General features: G+C 57.4%; 1 protein-coding gene across 1 annotated transcript; it reads right to left on the bottom strand.

Moving 5' to 3' along the window:
- Window positions 1–2,000: 2,000 nt before the first annotated feature.
- Window positions 2,001–23,514, bottom strand: BICRA (BRD4 interacting chromatin remodeling complex associated protein; the record flags this gene model as incomplete). The annotated part of the gene is made up of 13 exons (XM_079723753.1): window positions 2,001–3,109; window positions 3,682–3,784; window positions 3,976–4,070; window positions 4,297–4,445; window positions 5,437–5,498; window positions 6,467–6,576; window positions 6,891–7,071; window positions 7,241–7,858; window positions 15,997–16,173; window positions 16,734–18,698; window positions 21,270–21,335; window positions 23,330–23,372; window positions 23,474–23,514. The coding sequence occupies 13 exons, from the start codon at window positions 23,512–23,514 to the stop codon at window positions 2,001–2,003; spliced, it is 4,719 nt and encodes a 1,572-aa protein (XP_079579879.1).
- Window positions 23,515–26,606: the final 3,092 nt, after the last annotated feature.

Here is a 26,606-nt window from a genome sequence, read left to right as displayed (position 1 = left end):
GAATGAGTCCACTTGTTAAAATGTATCTGTGATGCCACAAACTTGCAGCACTTCCACGGACATGCGCAGAGCGGCAAAAATGTTGAGTCGCTAAGGCGGCGCCCTTGTACTGGAAATGAAGTATCCTTTTGGGGGTCTATTTAGTGCCACGTGTCTCACATTTTTGTGCTTTTGTTGATTTCACTGTTTTATTTTTCATAGTTTTTTTTTTTTTTTTTTAAATTTTTGGCTGTGTTGGGTCTTCCTTGCTGCGCGCGGGCTTTCTCTAGCTGTGGCGAGCCGGGGCTACTCTTCCTTGCAGTGCACGGGCTTATTGCCATGGCTTCTCTTGTTGCGGAGCACGGGCTCTAGAGCGCAGGCTCAGTAGTTGTGGCGCACGGGCTTAGTCGCTCCGCGGCATGTGGGATCTTACCGAACCCGTGTGCCCTGCATTGGCAGGTGGATTCTTAACCACTGCGCCACCAGGTAAGTCCTGATTTCTCTGTTTTAAATGGCCCCCAGGTGTAGTACTTTGTGCAGTCTCAAGCGCTTAAGCACCAGAAGGCTGGGATGTGCCTCACGGAGAAAACACGGGTTAGAGAAGTTTCACTCAGGCACGAGTTATAGTGCCGTTGGCCGTGAGTTCAATGTTAACGAATCAGCACTATACCTTAAGTGAGGTGTCTTTAAACAGAAACACACACAAAACAAGGCGATGTCTTGACGGCTTGACAAAAACGTGACCAGAGGCTGGCAGGAAGCTAACCCTATATTTCCCCCCAGGAGCGATGGTTCAGTATTTGCTAATTCCGCGTTCCCGGAAACCACAGAACCTTACCAGGAATGATACGAATCGCCTGCGTTTGGTTGAACTTTTTCACTGTCTGCCTTCTCCACCACCAAGTTGGCCCTCCCAGGACAGGCACTTGTCTTGTTCAGCTGCACCCCTGTGCCTGGAACAGGGCCTGGCACCCAGTAGGGGCTCACATATGTATGTGGACTAAGTCCTCGCAATCCCCCTCTCCACCCACCTGTCGCCCCTACCCCCGGACTCCAAACAAGTCCCCGGAGACCCGAAAGCAAAGGGGGCCGGGGGGGGCGTCAGTACAGTTTTAAAAAAAAGGATCGATTTTTAATTTACAAGAGTTCTAAATGTACAGAATTCTCCTTTTAAAAAATCGTTATACACAATAAATACAGTACAAAAAAATTTATCTTACAGTACTAGTTTTGTCTCCAAGATTTCGAAATCTGGCGTGGGTGGCTGGCAGGAAGAACAGAGGGAAGACTGGCTGGGGAGGGGGTGGGAGGAAGACCCCGGTTTCCTGTTTTGGAGGTGCTCGGATTTCAGTCGAGGGACTGGAGGCTTCGCAATCTCTCGTTCTCATTCGAGCGCACACAGAGGGACATAGGACACGGAGCGGGACGCACACACATGGATGGGACACAGCAGCCCGCGGGCACAGCACTCCCAGCTGGGGGTCCCGGCATGCAGGCTCACGCCGCCCCTCCCGTGCGTTTCCTTTCTCGGCCTGTGGGGGGCATTGGGGAGAGGCTGAGCGCAGCTCGCAAGGACCCTGCCGGCTCTGAGCGCCCTCCACGCAGGGATCCGTGAAGCCACATGGACAGGCCCGGTACCCGGAGACGCGTGAGCAGTGGGGACAGCCAGGAAGCCCTCATCCCTGGCAAAAGCGCACGTGTCCCCCGGTGGGGGGGCGGAGTGTGCAGGAAATGGGAAGAAATGGGAAACGACACACCAGGATTACCCCCTCCTTTGGCAGGGGGACAGCTTACATTACAGCCCCTCCCCGAAATCCACGACCCCCACCCAACAGCCCGGCTGAAGCAGGAGGTGGGGGACGAGGCCTTTGTGACTCAAATAACTTAGGCAAGAAAAACTCAAGGGGTCCCCGGCTCGTGTCCCCCAGGAGGCTGAGGTCGGACGCCCGGCTGCCCCCCTCCCCCCTCCCCGCGGCGTCCCTGCGGAGCGAGGGGACAGGGAAGGGAAGACCAGCCCGGTGTTATCTGTTCAACGTCCTGGCGCCGAGGCCACCGTTGTGACTGGAGGGCGGGTAGGCCTCCGGCCTGTGCAGGGGCGTCGGGGAAGCAGGCGTGACCGCCGCCGGGGCGGCGTGTGGGTACGGGGGAGCGGGCGTCCGGCCGGGGGCCTGTTGGAGGTTCAGGATGCTGTCGATGGCGCTCTGGAGGTGTTCCGTGAGCGTGTCGTCCTGCGGGCTGTCGCTGGAGAAGCTGGCCTGGTCCACGTCGGGCGACTCGGACTTGCGCCGCTTGGCCGGGGGCAGCGGGGGCGCCTCCCAGCCGGCCTCCCGGCTGCCGCTGCCCTGCCCGGCGCCGGCCGCGGGTTCGGCCGGGGCGCCCTTCAGCATGCGCTGGTACAGCTCGTCCTCCACCGCCGCCAGCTCGCGGATGAGCCCGCTGGTGGCCTCGTCCACTTTGGTGGGCAGCGGGGCTGGGCTGCCACCCCGGGCTCTGCCCGCCGCCGCCCCCTCGACCGCCCCGCCGCCCGGGGCCTCCACGTTCTCGCGGTAGGTCTTGCGGAGGGGCAGGCGGGGACAATGGGGGGCCGGCGGCGGCGGCTTGCGGTCGGCGGTGGCCGGCGGCGGCGGGTGGTCCACTGTGCCGTTCATCTGGCCGGTGGCGGGGGCCGGCGGCGGGGGCCGGGGCGGGGGCTCGGCCGCCTTGAGGGCGGCGGGGGGTGGCGGCGGGGTCTGGTGCACCGGGTCCAGGGCTGTGTTGTGGACGACCTTGCTGAGTCCGGCTTCCTGTTTGATCTTGAGCTTGAGGCCGATGCGGCTCCGGGCCTCATAGGTCTTGATGGGCGGGCGGTTACGGGAGGGCATCGGGCCGTCCTCGTCGGCGTCCAGGGAGGAGGCAGCGGAGGACAAGGAGGACGAGGACAGGGAGGAGGAGGACGCCCGGGCCCAGCTCACGGAAGGGGAGCCGCCCGCCCCACCGTGCCGGATCACCAGCTTGGTGGGCAGGTGCAGAGGGGGTTGGGTCGGGGCCCCAGACGCCGAGGACGATGATGGGCCGTGGCTGGGGAGCCGGTGTCCCTCGGAAGAGGCGGCGAGGGGGAGGCCGAGAGAGCGCGAGGAAGACACATATTCATCTGCAGGAGAAGGGGGCCAAGAAAACCCAGGGGGTTAGGGAAAGCACGAGGCGCCTGCAGAGCAGAACTGAGAGGAGCCGGCGTACACTGAGCGCCTACTACCTGCCAGGCCCGGGGCTAAGCCCTTGACTCATCAAGTCCTGAGGACATACTGCTCGGTAGGACCCTTTCCCCAGTTCCCAAGTTCCCCCAATGTGCAAGCACAGGTCAGCACCGGAGAGGGGACGCCCCCTTAACTTCTGCAACCCAGGCACCTCGCTTGCTTCACCCCAGTTCTGGCTCTGCTCCCCTGCTTTTCTATCCCCCGGGGGGTGGCAGAATGTTCCCTCCATCCAGGCCAGGATCGAGGAGGTGAAATGGACACACGGTGATGGAGGAGGAGGGAGATGAGCTCAGCTTTCTGTGGTTTCAGAGCCGGGAGCACTCGGCAGGAAGGTGGGGCTCGGGCGCCGCCCAGTGGTGGGGTGAGGTAAGGCCACGCACCCTGCTCCCGCCCCAAGTCTAATTCGGCGGCTCTGGCACCGGGCACTACGGGGGTAGGAGTGGGGGACTCCGCCTCTCTCCCCTCTCACCAGGCTTCTCCTTGGCCAGCTGCTTGTCCAAGGCCAGCGTGGTCTTTTCCTCCTGAATGAACATTCGGTCGATCATTACCATCTCCGCTGAGGGGCTCACCCTCTGAGGGGGGAGAGAAGAGATGGGCAAGTGAAGAGGTGAGGTGGGGGAGGGGACGCGAGCGACCGGCATGGATGGGAACACATTCCAAACTGTCCTTGTGATCCCACCCAGCCCCCCTCCCTCCTTCTTGCCCAGAGGGGGTGAGGGGAAAGGGCAGGGTCCCCCGGGGAAGAAGGTGACGGCCACCCTACCCGGGACTCCTCCAAGAGCAGGAGGCGGTATTTATTGAGCATGGCCTGGGTGCGTTTCAGCAGCTGCGTGGAGACCGTCTCAAACTCCTCGTCCACTGTGGAGGAAGAGAAGGGGTCCAGAGGCCCAGATGTTGGGGACCTAGGGACCCGCAGATGCGCACGGAGCTGGGCGCATCCTGACCCACAGTCAAGGGCGCGTGCAGAGTTGCAGTAGCATCTGCTCCTCGGCACCCTCTTCAGTCCTCGCCACCCGCCTCCACACGCCGGGGGGGGGGGTGGGTGGGGGGGACAGGGTGGGGAGAGTCCCAGGGGAGGCCTCACCTTTGTGGTAGTCGTTGGGGGAGGGGAGGGCACCCTGGTAGACGTGGTAGGGCAGGAGGCGATGCAGGGCGTCCTCAAAGGAGGGGAAGGCCGTCTTGTAGTCAGGGTGCAGGACGGAGCCCTGATGTTTGTGCAAATGCTCCAGGAAGCTGGTGGTTGGGGAGGACACCACACACACACACACACACACACACACACACACACACACACAGAGCTGGTGGTGAGGCCAGGAGACAGCAGATCCTGGACCCTGAGCCCCAGGCCACAAGACAGAAAACGACGGGACAGGGAAAGGAACCCTGGGAGAGTATGTGTTAACGGGTGCTGAATGTGCCTGTTCTGCCTCAGTGCATCTCTGGGGACAACCAAAGGCAGTAGGTGCTATCATTATGCCCATTTTACAGATGAGGAAACTGGGGTCCACAAAGGTGAAGTCCCTGACCCAAAGCACCTACAGCGAGGAGGAGGCAGTGCTGGGAGTCAGAGGCCAGAGCTTGACACTCAGCCTCCATGCAATACCGTCTCCTGCCACCTGGGGTCAGCATGTCCCCGCTCTGCCTCTGACCCAGCCGCAGGCTTGGGGAGGCGGGCAGGGAGGTTGGGCCTCTGGTTGGTTGGTTGATAAGATCCTGTTCTCTCAATGGGCTGTTTTCTAGCCCAGCACGTAAACATTATGTGCGAATGTACATCATACACCAGACATAATGTCCCACCAGACATGCTTGGCTGTACCCTGTGCTCTAGACCACACCACAGGGGCAGGACCTGGTCTGGCTGGTGTTTCCAGAATCGAGCACAGGACTGGGCACTGTATGAGGACACGACCAACACTCTCGGTGGAAGGAGGGTAGAAGAGAGGGACAGGACGCAGGCAAGCCGCCCATCCACCCAAACATCGGATCAGCCACGCACCAGCCTGATTACCATCCATCCATCTATTCACCCAGGCCCCCATTCAGCCTTCCACCCGCCCAAACGCTCATCACCCATCACCCTGTTATCACTACTATTCCCACCCCACTTTCTAGAGGGGGAAGCTGAGGGTCTTCAGGGAAATGGCACTGCCCAAACCACAGGGCTAATGAGAGGTGGAGGGTCAGCACGGGGTGGGAAGGCACAAGGACCGGGCACTGAACTCACCAGGCTTCTTTGCTGGGCTGAAGGGTAGGTGGTTTCTTCAGGCTGCTCAACTTGCTCTCATACTGCGGGGTGTGGGGGCGGGGGTGAGAAGAGGCCAATGAGAGGTACTGCGACGGAGGAGCCTTCCCTTGGCAGCCTGACCCTCTCTACCCCCCAGCCCGGGACAAAGATGGCAGGGGGCCGACGTCGCCCGAGATGGGGTCCTGGTCCCAGCTGCGGGACGCTCTGCCCATCACATTCAACCTGCGGGGAAGACCCGGGCTGGATCCAGGGGCAGGACACGATGAGGAGAGGGTGACAGGCAGGCTCGAGCCCTCGGCGCCCTCCGCTTGGGTCCCCTCCAGCCCCTTATCCGGCCTGGGTCTCTCAGCCTCCGCCTGGTGTCTCCCTCCCTGCCCACCAAATGGCCTTTGAATCCCTCGTCCTTGTCCGGCATCTGATTTGCACAGACTCTTCTCATTTTGCCTAAATCTCTCTCTTGACTTCCCCTGCTCATGCCTGGTCTTCCCTCTCAAGCTCTTTCGAATCTTGGTCTCCGCCTCGGTCTCCCCCAGACCCAGCACACTCCGTCTCGCCCCTCCAGTCTGGGTACCGCTATCCTAGTTCTCCCCCCAACCTCCCCCCGCACCTCCGCCGTCTCTGTTTGACTCAGCGTCTCACTGCCCACCCCGCCCTGCCCCTCCGTCTAGGGTCTCACCCCACCCGTGCCGAGCCCATGCGGCCCCTCCCCCTACAGTCCACCTCACCTGCTCCAGTCCCCAGTGACCGTCTGGGTTCTCACTCAAGCCATCTCTCCTATCACCACCCTGTCAGTTTGGTGTCCGGGAGGGGTCTCTGTCCACCTATCTCAGTCTCCCGTGTGTCCCCCCCTCCCCCCGCCCAGACCGTCCTGGTGTCTCACCCATCGTCAGGCTGTGTCTCATCTGCTTGTCTCTGTCTGCCTGTCTGCACCCCCTGCCCCTCCGGTCCCCGTCCCGGTTTCCCGGCGATGTCGCGCGGGCCCTAGCCCTCCACTCTGGCAGCCCCTTACCTGCAGCCCGGAGGACTTCCCTGGCCCAGATGCAGCGGCCTTGGCCACAGTCAGGGTCGGGAGGTTGCTGGCAAAGGCTTTGCTCTCGGCGGGAAGCAGAGGAGGGAGGCCTAGGGGCGAGGTGGGGCAGACAGGGCTCAGGGGTCACTGGCGCGAAGGCGCCTCCAAAGACACGACCCTGCACCCCTCACTTCTCTGCTTCTTTGGCCTCAGTGGCTGTGTCAGCCCTGGAGGGAGTGCCCCCTGGAGGGACATCTGGAGAGATGGCCCTTCCTCCTCCACCTTCCCTGTCCCGGCAGGTCTGGGCGACCCCTTGGGCTCACGCCCCCAGGCTCTGCCCTGGCCCGTCCTCCCCGGCCCTCAGCCCTCCGTCCACCCACTTCCGGGCCCCCCAGCCCTCGTGCGTGGGCCACCTCTCCCCTACCTGCAGTGGCCACGGGTGCCGGGGCCGGGGCATGGCTGGGGGCGGTGGAGGTCCCAGATGGGGCCTGCCCGCTGACCAGCCCGGAGGTGGTGGGGCTGCCAAGGGGCCCCAGGCTGGCGGAGGTCTGCGGGGCGGCGGGGGCGCCCACAGCCTTGCTCTGGAGGATGATTCCGGACGGCACCTGAGGAGGGCAACAGGTGGCTGGGGGGCACACGCTAGGAGTGGGGGCGGCCAGGAACCAGGGCTGGGGGCGAAGACAAAGCCATGAAGTGCCAGGGGCTCCGATGGGACTGAAGGGCAGGGCGGGGCGGAGCGGGGCGGGCGGGGGGCCGGTCCCTGCCTCCGATTACCTGGTGAAATCTCTCGAGAAGAGCCTTCGGCTGGGGCAGCGCCGGGAAGGGGGTGGCCACCATCTGGAAGGTCCGAGGAGGCGGGGGTGGGGGCGCTGCGGGCTCGGGGACCAGGTGGAGGGTCGGAGGGGGCGTGGGGGACTTGTGGGGCCCCTGGCCAGGGGGGAACTGGAGCTGGAAGTCGGGCGGCGTGGGGGCTGGCAGCCGGGAGGACGTCTCGGAGGAGGAGGCCACGACAGAGGAGGTGGAGGCTGGGGCCAGCGGCCCCTCCAAGGGCTGGGACGGGGGTCGCAGAGGGGGCTGCGGTGGGCCTGGGGCACTGGGGGCCGGCGTGCTCGCAGGTGGGGGGACACCCAGCTGGTTCTGGATGACAAAGATGCTAGGCAGAGTTGGGGGGGCCTGGGGCGGAGGGCAAGGGTGCAGGGCGGGCTCTGAGGGTGGCCGGGACAAGCTCTGGGGCTGCGAAGGTGGGCGGGAGTGGGGTCGGGAGGGCGGGCGGGAAGGGGGCCGCGGAGGGTGCGGGGAGGGCAGGTGAGGGCTGTCCCCCAGCGGGGCCTGGTGAGGTAGTGATGGGGATGACGAGGGGCCTGGGCCCTTCAGCGGAGCCGCCGCTGGGATCTGGGCAGGGGAGGGAGGGAGAGCGGAGGGGGCGGGGTCAGAACCAGCCTTGGCTCCCTTGCCCCAAGACACTGGGGACCCCGGCCGCTCCCACCAGAAACGCCCCCTTCTTAGCCACCCCTTGTCCCGAAAGGACCCCACCACCCTTCCCGCCTCTCACTTCTGAACTCCCCACCTCACAGCTTTACCCGTCCCCCTCAAGCCCCGCACACGTCCACCTACCTCATTCCCTCAACCCGCCCCCCACCTTCCCCCACACCGTCTGTCCCCACCTCCCCCTTCCATCCATCCCCCCATCCCCCGAAACCTCTGCCCTCCGATCTCACCCCCCTCCCCATGTGCCCCCCCAGTCCCCCCAGATGAAGGCGAGCTCTGCAGGCTTTGGGGGTAGCAGCGTAGGAAGCAGTGGCGGCGGCGGGGGCACTACACCAGCTGCCCAGCGGGTAGGCGGGGGTCCGGGGGGCCGGGGAGCACGAGCACAGCAGCAAGGGGGAGGGAGGTGGCCAGGCAGGGGCAGCGTTCCAGCCGCCGGCCCTGGCCCGACCGTCCAGCTAACCCAGGAAAACAGATACCAGCACAGACACTGTGGCTGCACACTGGGGCGGGGGGCTGATGGCCGAGGAGGGCACGGCTGGGGACTAGGGGATCCAGGGAGGCAGGGGTAAGGACTGAAACTGAGGGTCACGGTCAGGCCCCTCTGGACACCAGCCCATGAGTTACGGGTCCCCTTCTGAGTGTCCGTGGCCGCTGCCTCCGTGTGCCTGTGTGGCCGTGGCTGCACGCCTACCTGGGAGCCATGTGAGCCTGCAGGTATGGGCCTGCGTGTGTGTGCGCGCGTGTGCACATGCATGTGTCAGACTTGCACACGCAACCCGGGCACTCGTTCTGTAACAAGTATAGTGACCTCGCCTACAACACACCTCAGCCAGAGTGCCTTAGCTCTCTGCACTCTCTCCCCTCACAGGTCACCTCCCCAAGAACCATAACCTCGGCAGCTACTGTTGAACCAGCGAGCACCAGCCGGGTACCTGACACTGAGCTGGTGGTGCCTTTCTGCTCACTGTACCCCAGTAACGGTGCACACTGATCTAGCGCGTACGGCTGGGGACTTGTACCCACTCGTGTGGTCTCTCCACGGTCCCGAGAGCTGTGATGATATTGGACCCATTTCCCAGATAAGAAATTGAGGCCAGGGAGGCAAAATTACTGGACAAGTCTCGGACAGGTGCTCATCATCTCCCTGGCTTATCTACACCGCCCAGTGAGTAACTTCCAAGCTGAGCAAGGAGGACTCATGCTCAGAGGGCTCAGGGGACTTGCCCAAGGCCACCCATGGCTGCCACGCTCCAAAGCTCAGGCTCTTTGCTTCAAGCCGCCAAAGTGGGCCAACTGACAATTCCGGAGTTATGGCTTGCTTTAAGCCTCCACGCTTGGCCCTGAATAACTTCTGGCAATTCAAAGTTAAAAAACCAACTAACCTATCAACCACTCTATATGTCCCCAAAGGCTTGCCACCTCTAAGGAGGTATGAGGAGCTTGGACCTTGGCTCTCAAGGGGCTGGTGAGATGGTCACCTGGACAACCCTCTGGAAGGCGGTTTGATCTGGTGGTTTTGAAAGACCCTCGAGTTGACCTGGTAATGCCCCCTCCAGGAATCTGTGATAAGGAGCATTCAGGCGCATGCTCACAGCGCTGGCTACCATGGGATTATTTACAATAGAGAAAATAGGAGAAGAAACCCAACGGCAGCAGCAGGTGAGTAGCTAAAGTGAGTCAGGGTGAAGGGAGCCGGCCTGCTCGACACTTCCCCCCACCGCCCCAAGCACAGGCTTCCGAGGGCTTGGTGAAGTGGCAACACAGACGTGCCAGATGCTAAGTGAGATAAGGAGAATGCTCCATGACACGATCACTGGACAACTGGCTAGACTGCATTATGGACAGTGGATTTGACAACAGTATTGTCTCACGGCTAGATTTGCGGAATTTGATAACTCTGCTGTGATCGAATAAGAGAATGCTCTTATTCTCAAGGGCTGAAATACCATGATAAAATATTAAGGGGTAAAGAAGCATGATGTCTGCAATTTACTCTCAAATGAGTCAGGAAAAAAAAAATGTAGGGGGCTTCCCTGGTGGCGCAGTGGTTGAGAGTCCGCCTGCCGATGCAGGGGACACGGGTTCGTGCCCCGGTCCGGGAAGATCCCACATGCCGTGGAGCGGCTGGGCCCATGAGCCATGGCCGCTGAGCCTGCACGTCTGGAGCCTGTGCTCCGCAATGGGAGAGGCCACAACAGTGAGAGGCCCGCATATCGCAAAAAAAAAAAGTATACATGCTGGGAGGGCTACAGCTAAAGTGAACGCAGCCAGATATTTACAGTGGGTAAATGTGGCGGGGCAGCCAGCTTCTGAGACGGCCCCCAGCGATCCCCATATCAGGGTTGGTCTCTGGTCAAAAGTGGCCAAAAGAACTCAGTAGTAGTGACCACACGTCACTTCCAAGATTAGGTTATACTATAAAAAAGACTGTGGCTTCTATCCTGGGCTCTCTCTTGCTCTCTTTCTGTTGGATCAGGCACTTGGGGGAAGCCAACTGTAGAGCATGTTACGAGTTGCCCTTCGGAGAGGCCTCAGCCTCAGTTCGTCTCTACATAGGCCCTCCCTCCTGCCAGCAGTTGCACGAGTGCACCATCTTGGAAGCAGATTCTCCAGCCGGGTCAAGCCTTCATATCACTGCAGTCCTGGTTGATACCTTGACTATAATCTCCTAAGAGATCACGAGCCAGAACCTTCCAGTTAATCTGCTTCCAATTCCTGATCCTTAGAAACCATGTGAGGTAAGTTAATGTCTGTTGTTTCAAGCTGCTACATTTGGGGGGGTGGGTGGTAATTTGTTACACAGCAATAGACAACGAATACATCTGGTCAGAGAGTAAAGAACTCTCATGAGTATTATTCCCATGTACTAGTCTTATAAATTTGCTGTATGTTTGAAATGATTTTAAAATGAAAAGTTTAGGGAATTCCCTGGCGGTCCAGTGGTTAAGACTCCGTGCTTTCACTGCCAAGGGCATGGGTTCAATCCTTGGTCAGCGAACTAAGATCCCACAAGCCGCATGGTGCAGCCAAAACAAAAAAAAAAAAAAAAAGAAAAAAAGAAAGAAAAGTTTAAAAGTAACCAAAAAAGTTTAAAAATTAAAAAAAGAATCTCGGGGCTTCCCTGGTGGCGAGGTGGTTGAGAGTCCGCCTGCCGATGCAGGGGACATGGGTTCCTTTCCTGGTCCGGGAAGATCCCACATGAGCCATGGCCGCTGAGCCTGCGCGTCCGGAGCCTGTGCTCCACAACGGGAGAGGCCACAACAGTGAGGCCCGCGTACCGCAAAAAAAAAAAAAAAAAAAAAAATCTCATCCTCATTAAACATACAGAGATAAATACTCACACACTCCTCCCAAACCAAGTCAAAAACCAAATGACATACTGGGGGAAATAGTTGCAACTCATAGCCTAGACAAAGCTCATCTCTCTCACATACAAAGAGCCTCTAGAAATCACAAAGAATAACAAGCAGTGAGAAAAAAGGGGCAAAGGAGATGATCAGACAGTGCGCAGAAAAAGAAACACAAAAGGCTGAAATATTTCAAGAGATGCTCAACCTCACTTGTAATAAGAGAGACGCAAATCAAAACACCCTATGGAACCATGTTCAGGCATCGCATTAGGAATAAGCCGTATGTCTCATAAAGACACTCGTGCATTGCCTTTGGGGGTCTAAACTGGCACCATTTGCTACAGCCTCAGAGGAATGCAATTCCAGCAGCATCTGTGCAAATTCTAAGTGCACCTGTGCTTTGAACCAGCAAACAGGCTTCCGGGAAGTGACCAGAGAGATATGCCTGCACATGTGGGAAATGACAGGCGGATGAGTTGTTTACTGCATCTCTGTGTGAAGGACCAAAGCCTGGACGTGGTCTATCGTGCATCAGGACAGCACTTCCGGGGATGAATGCTCATCCATCCCTATCTGTACAGAGGAATACTTCTCCACTGTAACAAAGGACCAAGGAAACTCCCCGTGTGCTGCTCAAGTAAGTGGATAACATGCTACCTGCTGGAGAGAGAGAAATGTAAACCCGTATTTGCACGAGGCTGTATATACACAGAGCTGGAAGGAGATACAAAAAGTAAGTGCTGAGGCTATGGGGAAGGGCCGGGGGCTGGGAATGCAGGCATGGGGTGGGCTGCTTTGCCCCGTACTTTAAAAATGCTTTTTCATGATTGAACCATGTGACTATAATACCTAATGTCAAAAGGACAAATGTTTTAAATGGATGGGAAGAAAAACAAGCAAGGCCAAAAGGAAACGTCATACCAAACATGTTACCAGTGGCTTCTGCATGCTGGTATTATGGGTGATTTGTTTTTCTTCTTGGTTCTTTTCTGTATTTTCTAAATTCTCTAAAGAAGCATGAAATTATTTTTATAATCACTTTTTTTTTAAGCTCCCACATGAGAGTGGACTGTTTACTGAGAGATTCCAACTGCCCGTGAGGAGATGGGAAGATGCTCGATTGACGCAGAGAATGAGAGAGAAGCGCAGGAGGAGGAGTGCATTTTTCCGCCTGGCCAGCAGTGAGTCGGCTGCTTATCTGGGGTTGAGGAAGCTGTGGGAGAAGGCCTTCGCTGGCACAGACCTCACAGAGGAGCAACCGGTTTGGTCCATAACATGCTTGGGAAGCATTTACAGTCAACCCTCTGTATCCACGGGGATTGATTCCAGGACTCCCTCGGATACCAAAATCCAAGGATGCTCAAGTCCCTTATATAAATGGCACAGTGTTTGCATATAACCTATGCACATCCTCTCGTATATTTTAAATCATCTCTAGATTGCTTATGATATCTAATACAATGTAAATGCTATGTAAATAGTTGTCTGAGCGCAGCAAATTCAATTTTGCTTTTTCTGGAATATTTTTCCCTGCGTATTTCTGATCCGCAGTTGGCTGAATCCGGGGATGCAGAACCTGTGGATATGGAGGGCCGACTGTATACCCTCTGGTCCAGCAATTCTATTTCTAGAAATTTACCCCTACGGGTATTCTCATGCATGTGCAAAGCCTGATAGAAGAATATGTAGGGGAGTGTGGTTTGTTACCAATTCCACGGGAAACCACCTTAAGTATTCATGAATAGGGGACTGAATAAATGAAGCCTTGCGTGTCTACGTAACGAAATAAAGACATCAAAAGGGTTGGCAAACTATAGCCCAGAGGCCAAATCTGGCCTGCCACCCGCTTAGCCGACCATTCTGTATGGCCCGCAAGCTAAGAATAGTTTTTACGTTTTTAAATGGTTGAAAAGAAGTCAAAAGAAGAAGAATATTTTCTGACTTGGGACACTGACAGGGGATTCAAATTTCAGCGTCCATAAATAAGGTTTTATTAGAACACGCCCATGCTCATTCATTTATCTAGAAACTAGGTCTAGAACTGCTGCTAGGCTATAATGACAGAGACCTGCAAAGCCTAAAATGTTTCCTACTGGCCCTTCATGGAAAACTCACCCGGCTTCTTTCACGCTTGCAGGATTTTCAACGTTCCCAGCCCTGTTCAAGCACTTTACATACATTAACTTATTTATCCCTCACGACAGCCTATGAAGTAGATGCCGTTATCATCCTCCTCATTTGACAGGTCAGGAAATTGAGGCACAGAGCGGTAAGGGACTTGGCGGAGGTCACAGAGCCTGTAAGTGGCAGGGTCGGGAGCGGAGTCCCTGTTCCTAACTTCCCCTAACAACAATTCTCCGGGACAGTGGTTTTCAAGGCACACCTAGTGCCCATCGGTAATGGCTCTCCCTTTGCTCTTGCCGTGGGCTGCTCAGCACTGGGTGGGTGTTCATATGTGTGGCTGGGTTCCTTCCTCCATTCATTTATTTTACAAATGCTCACCAAGTATCTGCTGCAGGCCAGGCACTGTTCTGGGCGCTGGGGAGACAGCAGGACCTGAACGCACACAACTCTCTGCCTCGTGGACTTTACGTTATAGTGAAGAGTATACATTACAGAGGGTCATTGACAGTTATAGTGAAGACAGGAAACGGGGAAAACAGGCAGCCTGGTCAGAGGGTGGTCAGTGCTATGGAGAAATGCAAAGCAGGGAAGGTGGCAAGGGAGGGCCGGGAGGAGTCAGGAAGGTGACCAACTTGTCCCGGTCTGTCTGGGACCGTCTCAGTTTTAAAACTGAAAGTCCTGTCTCCCAAGATCCTCCTCGGTACTGGGTAAACTGGGCTGGTTGGTCACCCAAGGAGCGAGTCTAGACAAGTACCTGCAGGGTGTGCAACATTAAAGTGGCAGAGTACACATGTGCCCTGGCCTGGCTCTCAACCACAGCACTCGGGAAAAGGGCTCCTACCAGCCACACGTTCCAGCTGAGGACGGGAGCTCGCGAGGCTCAGAGAGGGGACTGCCCTTGGCCCCAGGGACCCAGGCCCAGTCCAACCACTCTAGAAACAGTGCTTCCAACCTGAGTCTCTCATGAGCCAGGCGGCCCCTCGCCCGTCCCCTACTCCTGCCTGGTTTTCCTCTCTGGGTAGAGATGACCTGAGGACATCCTGGCCCCATGTCCTTCTGGACTGACCCATAAACACAATAGCTAAAATAATAATAATAATGGCAAATATTTATGGAGTGCTTACCCTGTGCAAAGCACATATTAACTGGTTTACTTGTCCTAACAGACCTATAAAGAAACTATTATTCCCATTTTCCAGATGAGGAAATTAAGTCTCGGCAGTTACAGGGACTCGCCCAGGGTTAGCACAAGGCCTGACACATAAGTAGTGCACCCCTTTCCCTAAACAACTGTTGATGGAATGAAGAAACTAGTTGCTTCAAGTCACATGGTGAGTAGCAGAGCCTGAGAATGAAATCATGGCTGTTTAAGGCCAAGGCCCAGCTGATTTCTGCCTTCCTGGACCTCGCTCATGTTATTCCCTCCTCTTCCTGCCTACCCTAATCCACCTCCCCACTGGTCCTTTTCGAAGGAGTACAACATCCATCCCTCCAGAATAAAAGGTGGCCCACCCTAACCTCTCAAATGCTGACGTGCTAATGACTCATATGAGACAATGGCTAATTTCTCTAATATGTAAAGAGTTTCTACAAATCAACAAGAAAATGACCATTACCCCAAATTTGAAAATGGCCAAGGATATGAACAGACAATTCCGTAGAAAGGAAAACACAAGTAGCTCTAAATCTATAAAAACCTGTCCCGCCTCATTTACCGTAAAACAAAATGCATATTAAAACAAAACAAGATACTATTTTCACCTATCTGATCAGCCAAGTTCAATATTGCTGAGGGTGGGGGCAAAAAGGCACAGATCATATATTGCTGATAATCTGTTAAACCAATTTATACTCCAGAGTAATTTGGCAATATCTGTCAAAACTACAAATACATTTGCTCTTAGACCTAGCAATTTCCTTTTAAAGAACTTATCCTACAAAGAGACATATGTACAGTTCTTCTTTGCAACCTTGCTCATCCACAGCTAAAGACCAAAAGTGACCTAAATTCCCAACAACAACTGGTTAAATAAATGATAGTATCTCCACACAATGGAATACTATGCAAGAATGAAGTACAGTCTCCAAGATGAACTTTTAAATGATAAAAGGTGCAGAATGCATGCAGAGTATGCTATCACTTTGGTAAAAATGGAAGGGAAGGAATCCAGTTGTCATTTTGCTCGTCTATGCGTGGGAAAGGAGTGCAAGAAACTGCCTTGGGAGGGAAAGCAGGAGAGGGGGCTTTGATCTAGACCTCTTGGTATCTTCCTTAAAATGTGAGCTACCTGAATATTAGTTATCCAGATAGGAAAATGATCATTCTAGGGCCTAATCCATTTCCTGCTGTGTGGATCTTGTGTCCCTGACTAGAGTGTCGTCTCGAGCATCCATGACTGTCCGGAGACCCTCAGGAAACATCTGGGGAGCCAAGGAGAGCACCGTTTCCCAAGCCAGCGAGACAGAGAGGCAGGCAGGGCAGCCAGGGAGCGAGCGGAGGGAACGGGGAAGGGGGGTGAGGGGCAGGGCTGGTCTGCGCTGGGACAGAGGCTGCTGGGGTTCGTCTACCTGGGGGGCCGGCGCCGGGGAGGCCTGGCTGTCGGGGGCCTGAGGGCCAAGGCCAGCTCCTTTGGTGACGGGGGTGGTCAGGGCTGGGTCTTGGGCGGGAGGCGGGGCGCTGACTATGACCGAGGCGGGCACGGAGAGGTGGGGGCCCTCTGTGGAGAGGGGCTGCTGGCTCCTCTCCTGAAACAGGCAGCCCGCACAGGGTCAGAGGCCATCCCCACGGACCCGCGGCCTCCCCACCCTGACACCCCGCCCCCACTGATGCACCAGGGAAGCGGGTGGTGGGAACCGGCTGGGGGGCACCAAGGCCGGGGGCTGGGAGGGAGCCCCAGGGTCCAGGAGGCCACAACCCGGGGCAGCTCCGAACCCTCGGTCCCGTGAGTCGTCTTCCAGCTCCACCCCAATGTGCATCTCTCCTGCCCCGTCTGTCCGTCCATGTCTCAGCCACTCTCTCTGTGTGACCCCTCTCCAACCCTCCAGCAAGTGGGCAGTCTGTCAGCCAGTCACTCTCCTTGTCTGTCTGTCTCTGTGTCAGTCAGTTGGCCCTGTCACCCTCAGGCCTCCTCCTCGGGGACCTGGAGCAGGGGGGCCGTGTCTGAGACGCTCTGCCTAACCCACAGGACCCTCCCACCCGCTGCTTCAACCACACCTGGTTCCAGCTCTTGGCCCCTCTCCACGCAGACCCCCTGCCCCTGCCTTTGCCCTTGCCGTCCCCTCCCCTGCCCGGCAGCCCTGGTTACCTGGGGCAGGAACATCTGTAGGGAGTCCTGAGTGAGGATGGCCGTGGTGGCGGCAGAGGGCGGCTGCCCCAGGACAATCTTCTCCGGGCTGGACGCCAGGCCTGGGCTGGGCTGGGGGGTGGAGGCCTGAGCTGGGGCGGCCTGCGGGGCGGGGCCCTGTGTAGGTTGCTGCTGTTGCTGTGCCTGCGGCTGCTGGAGGCCCAAAGGCAGCGGCGTGCTGACCGCGGGGGACGCCTGGGGCGCCGTCTGCACTGCGAGGACAGGCGCGGCCTCCCCGGCAGCGGCGGCGGCAGGGGTGGCGGGCTGCACCAGACCGTCGGGGGCGTTGAGCATAGCCACGGCGCTGGGGGGCAGAGTGACCCCCTGGAGGACGGTAGTGGCGGCGGGGCCGGTGGGTGCCGGCTGGCTCTGTGTGGGCAAGCTGCCCGCAGCCAGCGACACGGGCATCTGGAAGAGCGCTGGCTGGCCCACCTGGATGGGGGCCGCCGAGAGGATGTGGGCTGCGCTGTGGGCCCCGGAGTGGGGGGCCAGCACAGGGCCCAGGCTCAGCGGGCCCGCCAGGTTCTGGTTGGTGAGGATGGGGTTGGCGATGAGCTGTCCGCCTGCGTGGGGGGCTGCGGCCGCCAGGATCTGCCCGCCCACGTTGGCCGGCAGGGCCGAGAGCGGCTGGGGGAGCTGGACTGCCGACGTGCCGGGCAGCAAGAACTGGTTCTGGCCCGGCAGCATGTGCTGGGCAGGGATGACGATGCTGCTGCCTTGATTCAGGAGGTGCACGCTCATGGGCTTGCTCAGGGCCCCGGGGGGCTGTGGCGGGGCCGCGCCCGTGGTGGTGGCGGGAGGCTGCTTGAAGACGTTCGCCTGCAGGGCGGGCGCCGGGAAGCCCGACAGCACCACGTTCTGGCCGGCCTTGCCCGCCGCCATGAAAGTCAGGTTCTGGGGGGCCTTGGGCTGCTGTGGGAGGCCCCCTGCCTCGCCCTGGATGGTGAGCGTGGCGCCCGTGGGGGCGAACGGCTTGGGTGTCAGCTGGTAGAGCTTGGGGGGCAGCACGCCGGCAGGCTTGGGCTGGATGGGCGTGGGCGTGCGGTGCAGGATCACGTTGGGCGCCGGAACCAGTGGCGACGTGCCGAGGCCCGGAGCCACAGCCAGCGGCTGTCCCGAGGGCGCCCCGCTGGCCGCGGCCGTGGCGGCTCCCGCCCCTCCGAACACCGAGTTCCCATTGAGTGTGGTGGCCACAGCGGCAGGGAGGTTCTTCTGGATGACCAGGCCAGCCCCCTGCGGCGAGACGCCGGCCGATGCCAGGGTCACTGGCTCTGAAGGGCCAGCTGCCGAGGCCAGATAACCGCTGACGGGCACCTGCTTGGCCAGGAGCTGGGAGGTGGGTGGGTTGAGTGCCATGACGGGCTGGCCCACCACCTGGATGGGAGCCAGGCCGAGAGTAGCCGCCGCGGCACCCCCGGGGCTGCCGTTGGGCAGGCCCTGAAGGCCTGGGATGGGCTGCAGGGTCACGTTGCCCAGGCCCACGGGCTGCAGGAAGGGCTGGACACTGAGGGCTTTGCTGACCACGTCCTGGGGTGGCACCAGGGCCTGGTGGGTCAGCACGGTGGGTGGGGCCTGCAGCCCCAGCAGGTCAGCCCCACCCGGGAAGAGGGCCTGGGGCCCCGTGGCCACGGCGGCAGCCCCTCCGGTCCCCGCTGGGCCGGCCCCGCCATCCGCAGGCTGCAGGGTGGGCAGCTGGAAGGGGCCCAGGTCAAGCTCGGCCTCGGCTTCGAGTGTCTGCTCGGTGATGTTGGCCTCCTGGAGGCTCTGCTGGAGGATGTCACAGGGCTGGTCGGCGCCCCCGCCGCCCCCGCCCCCCGCCGCCGGCGAGCCCAGGATATCATCTTCCAGGAAGTCGAGGTCCACGCTGGGGGCTGGCTGACTGGGCTCTGGGTTCAAGTGGTTGCCAGAAGCTTCTTGCACGTGGAGCTGGAGGCAGGTAAGGTGTGAAGGAGAGAGCCGAGGTTAGCAAGGGGCCGGGCTCGGCACCGCGGAAGCAAAGGGCACTCGGAGTCAGGGCGGCAGGGATAGGAAGAACCTTCCACCTAGAAGTGGCTGGACCTGGGTTCAAATGCCAGCTTTGCCAGGGCTGGGCTGGGCAACCTGGTGCTTGCTTAATCCAGCCTGTTCCCCCATCTGCGCACATCAGCAGAATGTAATAAAAACCATTTTCTAAACAGCCATACAGGCCCGTAATACTTATCTGCAATTCCAAAACCCGAAAGGCTCTGAAAACCACAAATGTTTTGCCAACTTTAGGCTGTAAATCCTGAACAGAACTCAGGTGATGCTCTGAGGGAAAGGCATAATTCATCCATGTAACGTGACTCACCTTAAGTTTGACCACAGAAAAGTGAGTGTGTTGTTACATGCAGCACACACATATTCTGCATCACCTTTCCAGTATCTGAAAAACCCTGAATTCCAAAACAAGCCTGGCCCCAAAGGTTTCAGATAAAAGATCGTGGTTCTGTTAAAGGCAGCAGCGGCAGCAGCTACCGGATGGGAGCCTTACTTGGTGCCCAGCGCAATGTGAGCCTGATTGATTGATTGTTTGTTTGCTTGCTTGCTGCGTTGGGTTTTCGTTGCGGTGCGCGGGGCTTCTCATTGCAGTGGCTTCTCCTGTTGCAGAGCGCAGGCTCTAGATGGGCAGGCTCCAGCAGTTGTGGCGCACGGGCCCAGCCGCTCCGCGACATGTGGGATCTTCCCAGACCAGGGCCCTGCATCGGCAGGCAGACTCCCAACCACTACACCACCAAGGAAGTCCCGAACCTGATGTTTCTTAAATGCTTTCCGGGATGGCAATCCAGGACACGAGTATGTAATCAATACATGCATTTTGGAGCAAATATTCCACAAGTAATAATTATGCCAAGGGCATGGAAAACCCACTGATACTTGACCAGGTAATGGATCAAAACCTGTAGTTCGGGGGCTTCCCTGGTGGCACAGTGGTTAAGAATCCGCCTGCCAATGCAGGGGACACGGGTTCGAGCCCTGGTCCAGGAAGATCCCACATGCCGCGGAGCAACTAAGCCCATGCGCCACTAGTGAGCCTGCGCTCTAGAGCCCGCAAGCCACAACTACTGAAGCCCACACACCTAGAGCCCATACTCTGCAACAAGAGAAGCCACTGCAACGAGAAGCCCGCGCACTGCAACGAAGAGTAGCCCCCACTCGCCGCAACTAGAGAAAGCCCACGCACAGCAATGAAGACCCAACGCAGCCAAAAATAAATAAATAAAATAAATAAAATAAAAATAAAAAAAACACCTGTAGTTTGAAAGATTCTGAGTTAATCCTAGTGGAGGGCTCAGAGCAGTACGTGGCTCTTGGCTGGCACGCGAGAAACATCATCTATCGTTGTTACCGTCATTATTACTGTCCATGTTGTCGTTAATAACAGCTCAGTGAGGTGGGCACTGCTCCCTCCTTGCCTCCCAGACCGGGGAAAGGGGTCACCCTGCTGCTGAGTGGAGGGCAGTGCCTGGCAGGATGGGGCTCCGGCTCGGCCCCCAACCAAGGACCAGGCAGTCCTGAGTTCCTAACCACTAAATGGCCATAACCAAACCCGCCTCCTAGGACAGTCATGACGTTCACTGACGTCACGTACAGGAGGTGCTGAGAACCTGACCAGGGACGTGATGGGCATTAAGAGGATGGCACGGGTAAGAATAATGCACATTGTTACTGGTCTGTAAATGTAATAACACGAACATAACGTGTATTTGTTGGGTTCTGGATTTAGTCATTTATATTATGCCAGATAAATTATTTGGAATGTTACTGTGGTTGTTGTGAGGACTAAATGAAAATTACTGTAAAGGGCCTGGCATATGATAGGTATTTGGTAACTGATAGTTATGTTAATGAAGAGGGAGGAGGGGGGAGTGGGAGGGAGAGAGAAGAGGTGGGAGGAAGAAAAAGGAGGGGGAGGGATGGGGAGCGAAGCGGGGAGGGGAGAGGCCACAGAAGAGGAAGAAGAGGGAGGGACGACTGGCATTGAGTAATGGGCCCGGCACACAGTAGGTGCTCAATAAAAGTCCACTATGTTCCCCGCTCTGGGCTTTGCTCATCACCCCTGCCTTCATCTTCCAGGTGGACACTGAGGTCCACAACAGTCGATCCCCTTCCCCCAGGTCACCCCACCCATGGCTGGGCCGGGACAGGACCCCCCAGCCCCCCCACCCTGCCCACTGTGAACTCCAGAGCCAGCCTCTGCCTCTGTACCAGCTCTGTAGCAGCTGCCCTCCAAGGCCAGGGACTCAGGACCGCACCTCCTTCTCTGAGGGGCTGGAGGGCACAGCTGGGGGTCCAGCAGCTCCGGCCTCACCTCCACCCCACACTGCTCCTCAGTGACTGCCCCCTGCCCCCCTCCCGGCAAAGTGCCTCAGGGGACGCGAGTGTGACCCCTTCTCCCCTCCCCCACTGGCTGCCACCACAGGCGACTTGGGTGATGCCTGGAGCCCGCGGCCTTCCCCGAGCCCCCGGGCCACTTACCCCAGGACCTTCATAGAAGGCACTTTGGGCCTCCCCGGGGTTATCCAGGAGGTCATCACTGTCAAGCTGCAACAAGACCCGCCCCCACCCAAGGTCAAAGGTCAGCTGGGCAGTGGGCCGGCCCACCTCTAGAACAAAAACCAATTTAGGGTTACAGGGGACAAAAAGACAAAGACGAGGTGGGGGGGTTGGGGGGGAGATTCGAGGGGTACAGGAAACTCCGCCTCCAGAAAAGTCGCCCCAAAGAAAGGGGCTTGGCTACAAGATTAAAACGCGAGGCAACCCCAGCAGAGTCCGAGCCTCTCCTGACATGCCTGCCTTGAACTCTAGAATCCTGCCTCCGTGGCTTTGCTCAAGCGTCTTTGGTAACACATCTGGCAGGGCCTATCACATTTGTCACCTCCTCCCGACAACTGTCTGTCCCTTCCTACTAAGTCACTCGTTCCACTGCCCAGCCCAAGCAGCCGGCACGCCCTGCCACCCGGGCGCCTAATGTGTGTGCTGTTCCCGTGTCTGGGAGCACAGGGACCTGTCTCGTTCCCGCAGACATAGGCAATGTCTAGAACAGGTCCAAGCGCCCAGTGAATGGCTGTCCACAGCCAAGCCTCCCCAGTTTCTCTGTCCAGCTGATCTTTTTCCAGAACCCCAGACTGGTATATCCAATAGCCGCCCTTGGACTTCTGGCATCCACCTCGAACTCCCAGTCTCAGAGAACGGTACCACCACCCACTCAGCTGCTCAGGTCAAGTCCAGGAGGCATTCTGGATGCTCTTTCTTCCTCACCATCTAAGCCACCAGCAAGTCTAGTGATTCTGCCTCCCAGACAGATCCCAGAGCCAGCGCCTGGTACCTCCTCCCGTGCCTGCCCTGGGGCCCAGGCCACCAACTTCTGCTCCACCCTCGCCTCCGCTCCACAGATTATTTGATGCATCCCCTCTCACGGAGCGGAGCTCTGTTCCCTCCCTGTGAGTGTGGGCGGGCTTAGTGACTCGCTGCTAGTAAATGCAGTATGACGGAAGTGACAGTGTGCGACTTTGGAGACTAGGTCATAAAAGGCACTGAGCTTCCTCCTGGCTCTCTCCCTTGGGTCACTTGCTCTGGGGGAACCAGCTGCCATGCTGTGAGGACACTCAAGCAATCCTGGGGGAGGCCCACATGGTGAGGAGCTGAGGCCTCCAGCCAACAGCCACGGCAGTGAGTCATTGTGGAAGCACATCCTCCAGCCCCAGACAAGCCCTCAGATGACAGCGGCTCCAGGCAACATCCTGATTGCTACTCAGGGGAGACACTGAGCTAGACACCCAGCTAAGCACTCCCCAGTTCCTGACCCTCAGAAACTGAGAGCTCTAACAAATGTTGTTTTAAGTCACTAAGTGATGGGATAACTTGTTATGCAGCTGTAGGTGACTGATACAGCTCCTCATGGCTCAACAGACATCCACTCTCCCCCACTTTGTTCCATTCTCTGGAGTGCAAACGGAATGTGGCATTCTCCTGCTTAATAACCCGTCAGAACTGCCTGTCACGTTCAGAATAAAGTCTGAACTCCTCGATCAAGGTCCTCCAAGCCCTTCACGACCTGGTGATTTTTGTCCACTCCAGTCTTACCACCTTCTAGTTTCCCCTTCATTCCGGCCCCACTGGCCTTCTTTCTCAAACTTTCCAACCTTCCTACCTGTCCTTCCCCTGCCCAGAGCGCCATGGGCACCTCCCTTTGATCCTTCAGGTTCACACCAGCTAGAGAAGCCCCTGCTTCCGCCTCCCATTCATTTTCTTTTAAACCTCTTTTGTTGTGCAAGTGACATTATTATTTCTTATGCTGCTCTGCGTGGTGCTTTCCACCATCACCTTTATTAGCTCTCGGTTGCTTTGTTTACCAAGGAAATGTGTATGGAGTGAGGGCAGGGATTTGCCATCTCTTTCACTCTCTGCCATAACCCTGGGGCCTGGCTCATGGAAGGCAAGCGGCAGATGTCTACTGAATCAGGGGGGAGTGTCTCTCAGCTCCCAATTCCACAGGCCCCTGCCCTGGGGATGCTTCCCCCTGCCCCAGCACTCACCTTCTCAGATCCATGTAAGAAGTCATTGAGGGCCTGAGGGTCACTGAAAGAGAGAAGGGGAGAGACATTTGAGGAGATGAGGGACAGGGGAGGGGAGGGAGAGGGTGGGGGAGGGTGGGGTGGGGTGGGGAGCCCATTACTCACCAAATCACGTCTAGTAAGCATCTCCCATCCTCATCATCCATCGCCACTGGACGGGGCAGGGCGGGAAGAGGGCAAGGGAGACAAGTTAGATGTCGGCAGCGTGCCAGGACCCTCCCTGCAAGGACCATTCCCTGGGGCCAAGACCCCTGGAGGGGTCAGGGTTTCTGACCCCTTAAGTCTAGGGGCATGGGTAGGGGTGGGGCAGGTGCCCTCCGTACCAGAACCTCCTGATCAGAGACAGACAGCTGCCTTTTCCTCCTCCCTCTCTCTCCCCAGCATCTGATGATGATGGTGATGACATCAACCCAGACTGAGTCCTGATCACATGCAGGCCCCGTGCTAAGTGCTTCACACACATGTAACTCATTTAATCCCCACAGTATCCCTCGAGGTGGGTCCTGCCACCCCCGCTTTGCAGATGAGTAAAAGGAAGAGCTGAGACCATGGTTCTCTGTCTCCCAGCTAGCAGGTGGCAGAGCCAGCCCTGAACCCGGAAGTCTGGCCCCAAGCCTGTGCTCCTGTCCTACACGTGACTGGGTGGAGGGAGGGAGGCCGAGGGGAGGCGGCGTGAAGGGGCCCAGGTTCTGGGTCCCCCTGGAAGACACATGCAGCGTGGTTCTCAAGGAAGGGAAGAGGGAGGGAGAGGGACCCGGAGGGCGGGCGCTCTGGAGTCAGAGGAACCGCCACAGCCGGGCCGAGCCTGTCAGAATGATGAGGATGAGGACGGCTAACATTTGTCTCCTGCTTACCATGTGCCAGGCACTGTCCCAAGCGTTTCACAAATGTTAGCTTGTTCAGCCCCCATGGGAAAGGGATGCCATGTGCCCCATTTTACAAGTGAGAAAACAAGTTCTCTGTTTGCCCATCCACCCCCGCGCCAACCACCACTGCTCCAGACATCCTACCAAGCTTCCATGCACCCATCTTTACAAACTTCCACCCAACCACCCATCTTTCTTGTCTTCCAAACACACAAACTGACCCGTCCTTCCATCCGCTCCTCCTTTTTACTTTTTTGGGCCGCACTGAGAGTCTTGCGGGATCTCAGTTCTCCGATCAGGGACTGAACCCGGGCCCGGGCAGGGAAAGCACTGAGTCCTAACCACTGGACCGCCAGGGAAGTCCCCATCCGCCTATCCTTCCATCAGCCCACGCATCCTTCCCTCCCAACCACGCAGACAGAACACGATGAGAAATCACACACAAGCCCAGTCCAGGGCCATGGAGTTGTTACCCTCTCTTTTTCTTCTTGGTAGGGGGAGGGGGATGGTCCCGAACTCACTGAGGACATGGTGACTGTCGTGCCCCCCCTCAGCTGGGTCACCACCCCTAACCCCCAATAGCATTCTCTGAACTTCCTGATCACCGCTACTGTCCCTATTACCCTCGACGGCTCTGTGACATAAAGAATCTCAGGGAGGGACCCCACATGGTTAGTTCAGGGGCTTCTCTGAACAGTACCCTGGAGAGTCTGATGAAAACAAAAGACCCTCTTGCCAGAAACATGCATGTGGGCCAGAAATGTTACACGTTCTTTCCCAGGGGGAAGTGTGTCATGGGATACACACACACACGTATGCACACAAGTACACACTTCACGGGCCCTGGGTTAACAAGCCCAGTCTAGAACAGAAACACATGGCCCCGGAGCCTCACACACCCATCACCCTTGCCTCTAGAGCTAGCCCCGGGGACTGTCCCCAGAGAGGCCCTTCCAAGGCTCTTGCTGCATCCGTGCGGCAAGATAACACACTCTCTCTGGCTTCATATCTCCGCCCACACCCCCTGTCTTCCCATGTCACCAGCTCTGTGGCCTACAAGCCCCTGCCTTCCCAACCAGCCTAAGGTGGGCAAGGCCTGGCCAGGGAATGACAAGGCAGGATCTGCGGAGAATCTGGAGAAGACGGAAAGCGGGGAGGGAGATCCTGCCTGCAGATGGCATGGAGGTGGGGGGGGAATGGCCCGAATGACCCAGGGGGCCCAGGCTGGAGAGGGTGGGGCTGAAGGATGTGGCTGAGCCAGGCTCTTCCAAGAAGGAACGTCCCTTCCGGGGAGGTGGACGGGAGACCACGGCCCCTCCGGGAATGAGCGGGATGCTTGGCTGGTTACCTGCGCTACAAACGAATCATGAAGGGAAGGAGGGGGCGTCCACTCCAGGTCTACGCAGGGCCCCCAGTTGGGGATGTGGGGAGAGTCCTTTCGGGGGCCAGCTGTGGAGAGAGAATGAGAGAGAGGCTGTGAGTGAGACAGTCAGTGAAAAGGAGAAAGATGTAGCCAGAGAGACGAGAGGTCAAATACAAGTTTAAAACCACAGGAAACAACACTGTACATTATCACATATATATATGCAGACACACTGCACTATATCTACATACAGTGTGTGTGTATATATATATATATATATATATATATATATATATATATATGCACACACACACACATCATGCAATAGTATATAACATTATATGATATAATCCATCAGCACTTCAATCTAGCAAAATACAGTCAGGTCTCATCATCTGAGGTGCTTATGTCCTATAAGGTCACCGTGAATTTGCGATTATGGCCACTGAGCCGCAGCCCCTGGGGAAAGACAGGGTTAGCTTCCTGCCAGCCTCTGGTCCCATTCTCATCAACCCATCAATATATCCCCTTGGTTTATGTGTGTTTCTGTTTAAAGACACCTTGTTTGGGACTTCCCTGGTGGCGCAGTGATTGAGAGTCTGCCTGCCAATGCAGGGGACACGGGTTTGAGCCCTGGTCCGGGAAGATCCCACGTGCCGTGGAGCAACAGAGCCCGTGCGCTACAACTACTGAGCCTGCGCGCCTAGAGCCCGTGCTCCGCAACAGGAGAAGCCACCGCAATGAGAAGCCCGCGCACCACGAGAGTAGCCCCTGCTCGTCGCAACTAGAGAAATCCCGCGCACAGCAACGAAGACCCAACTCAGCCATAAATAATAAATAAATTTATTTAAAAAATAATAAAAAAAAACAATAAAGACACCCTGTTTAATATAAATGGTTGATTCGCTCACACCGAACTCAAGGCCCACAGCGCTGTAACTCATGCCTGAGGGCAGGTCATCTCACACACGTGATCTCTCCAGAGCACATCGCAGCCCTCCTGTGCTTA

The sequence above is a fragment of the Hyperoodon ampullatus genome, assembly GCF_949752795.1.
Source record: "Hyperoodon ampullatus genome assembly, chromosome: 18".
Lineage (NCBI taxonomy): Eukaryota > Metazoa > Chordata > Mammalia > Artiodactyla > Ziphiidae > Hyperoodon > Hyperoodon ampullatus.
This window is presented reverse-complemented; position numbering and strand designations above follow the sequence as displayed.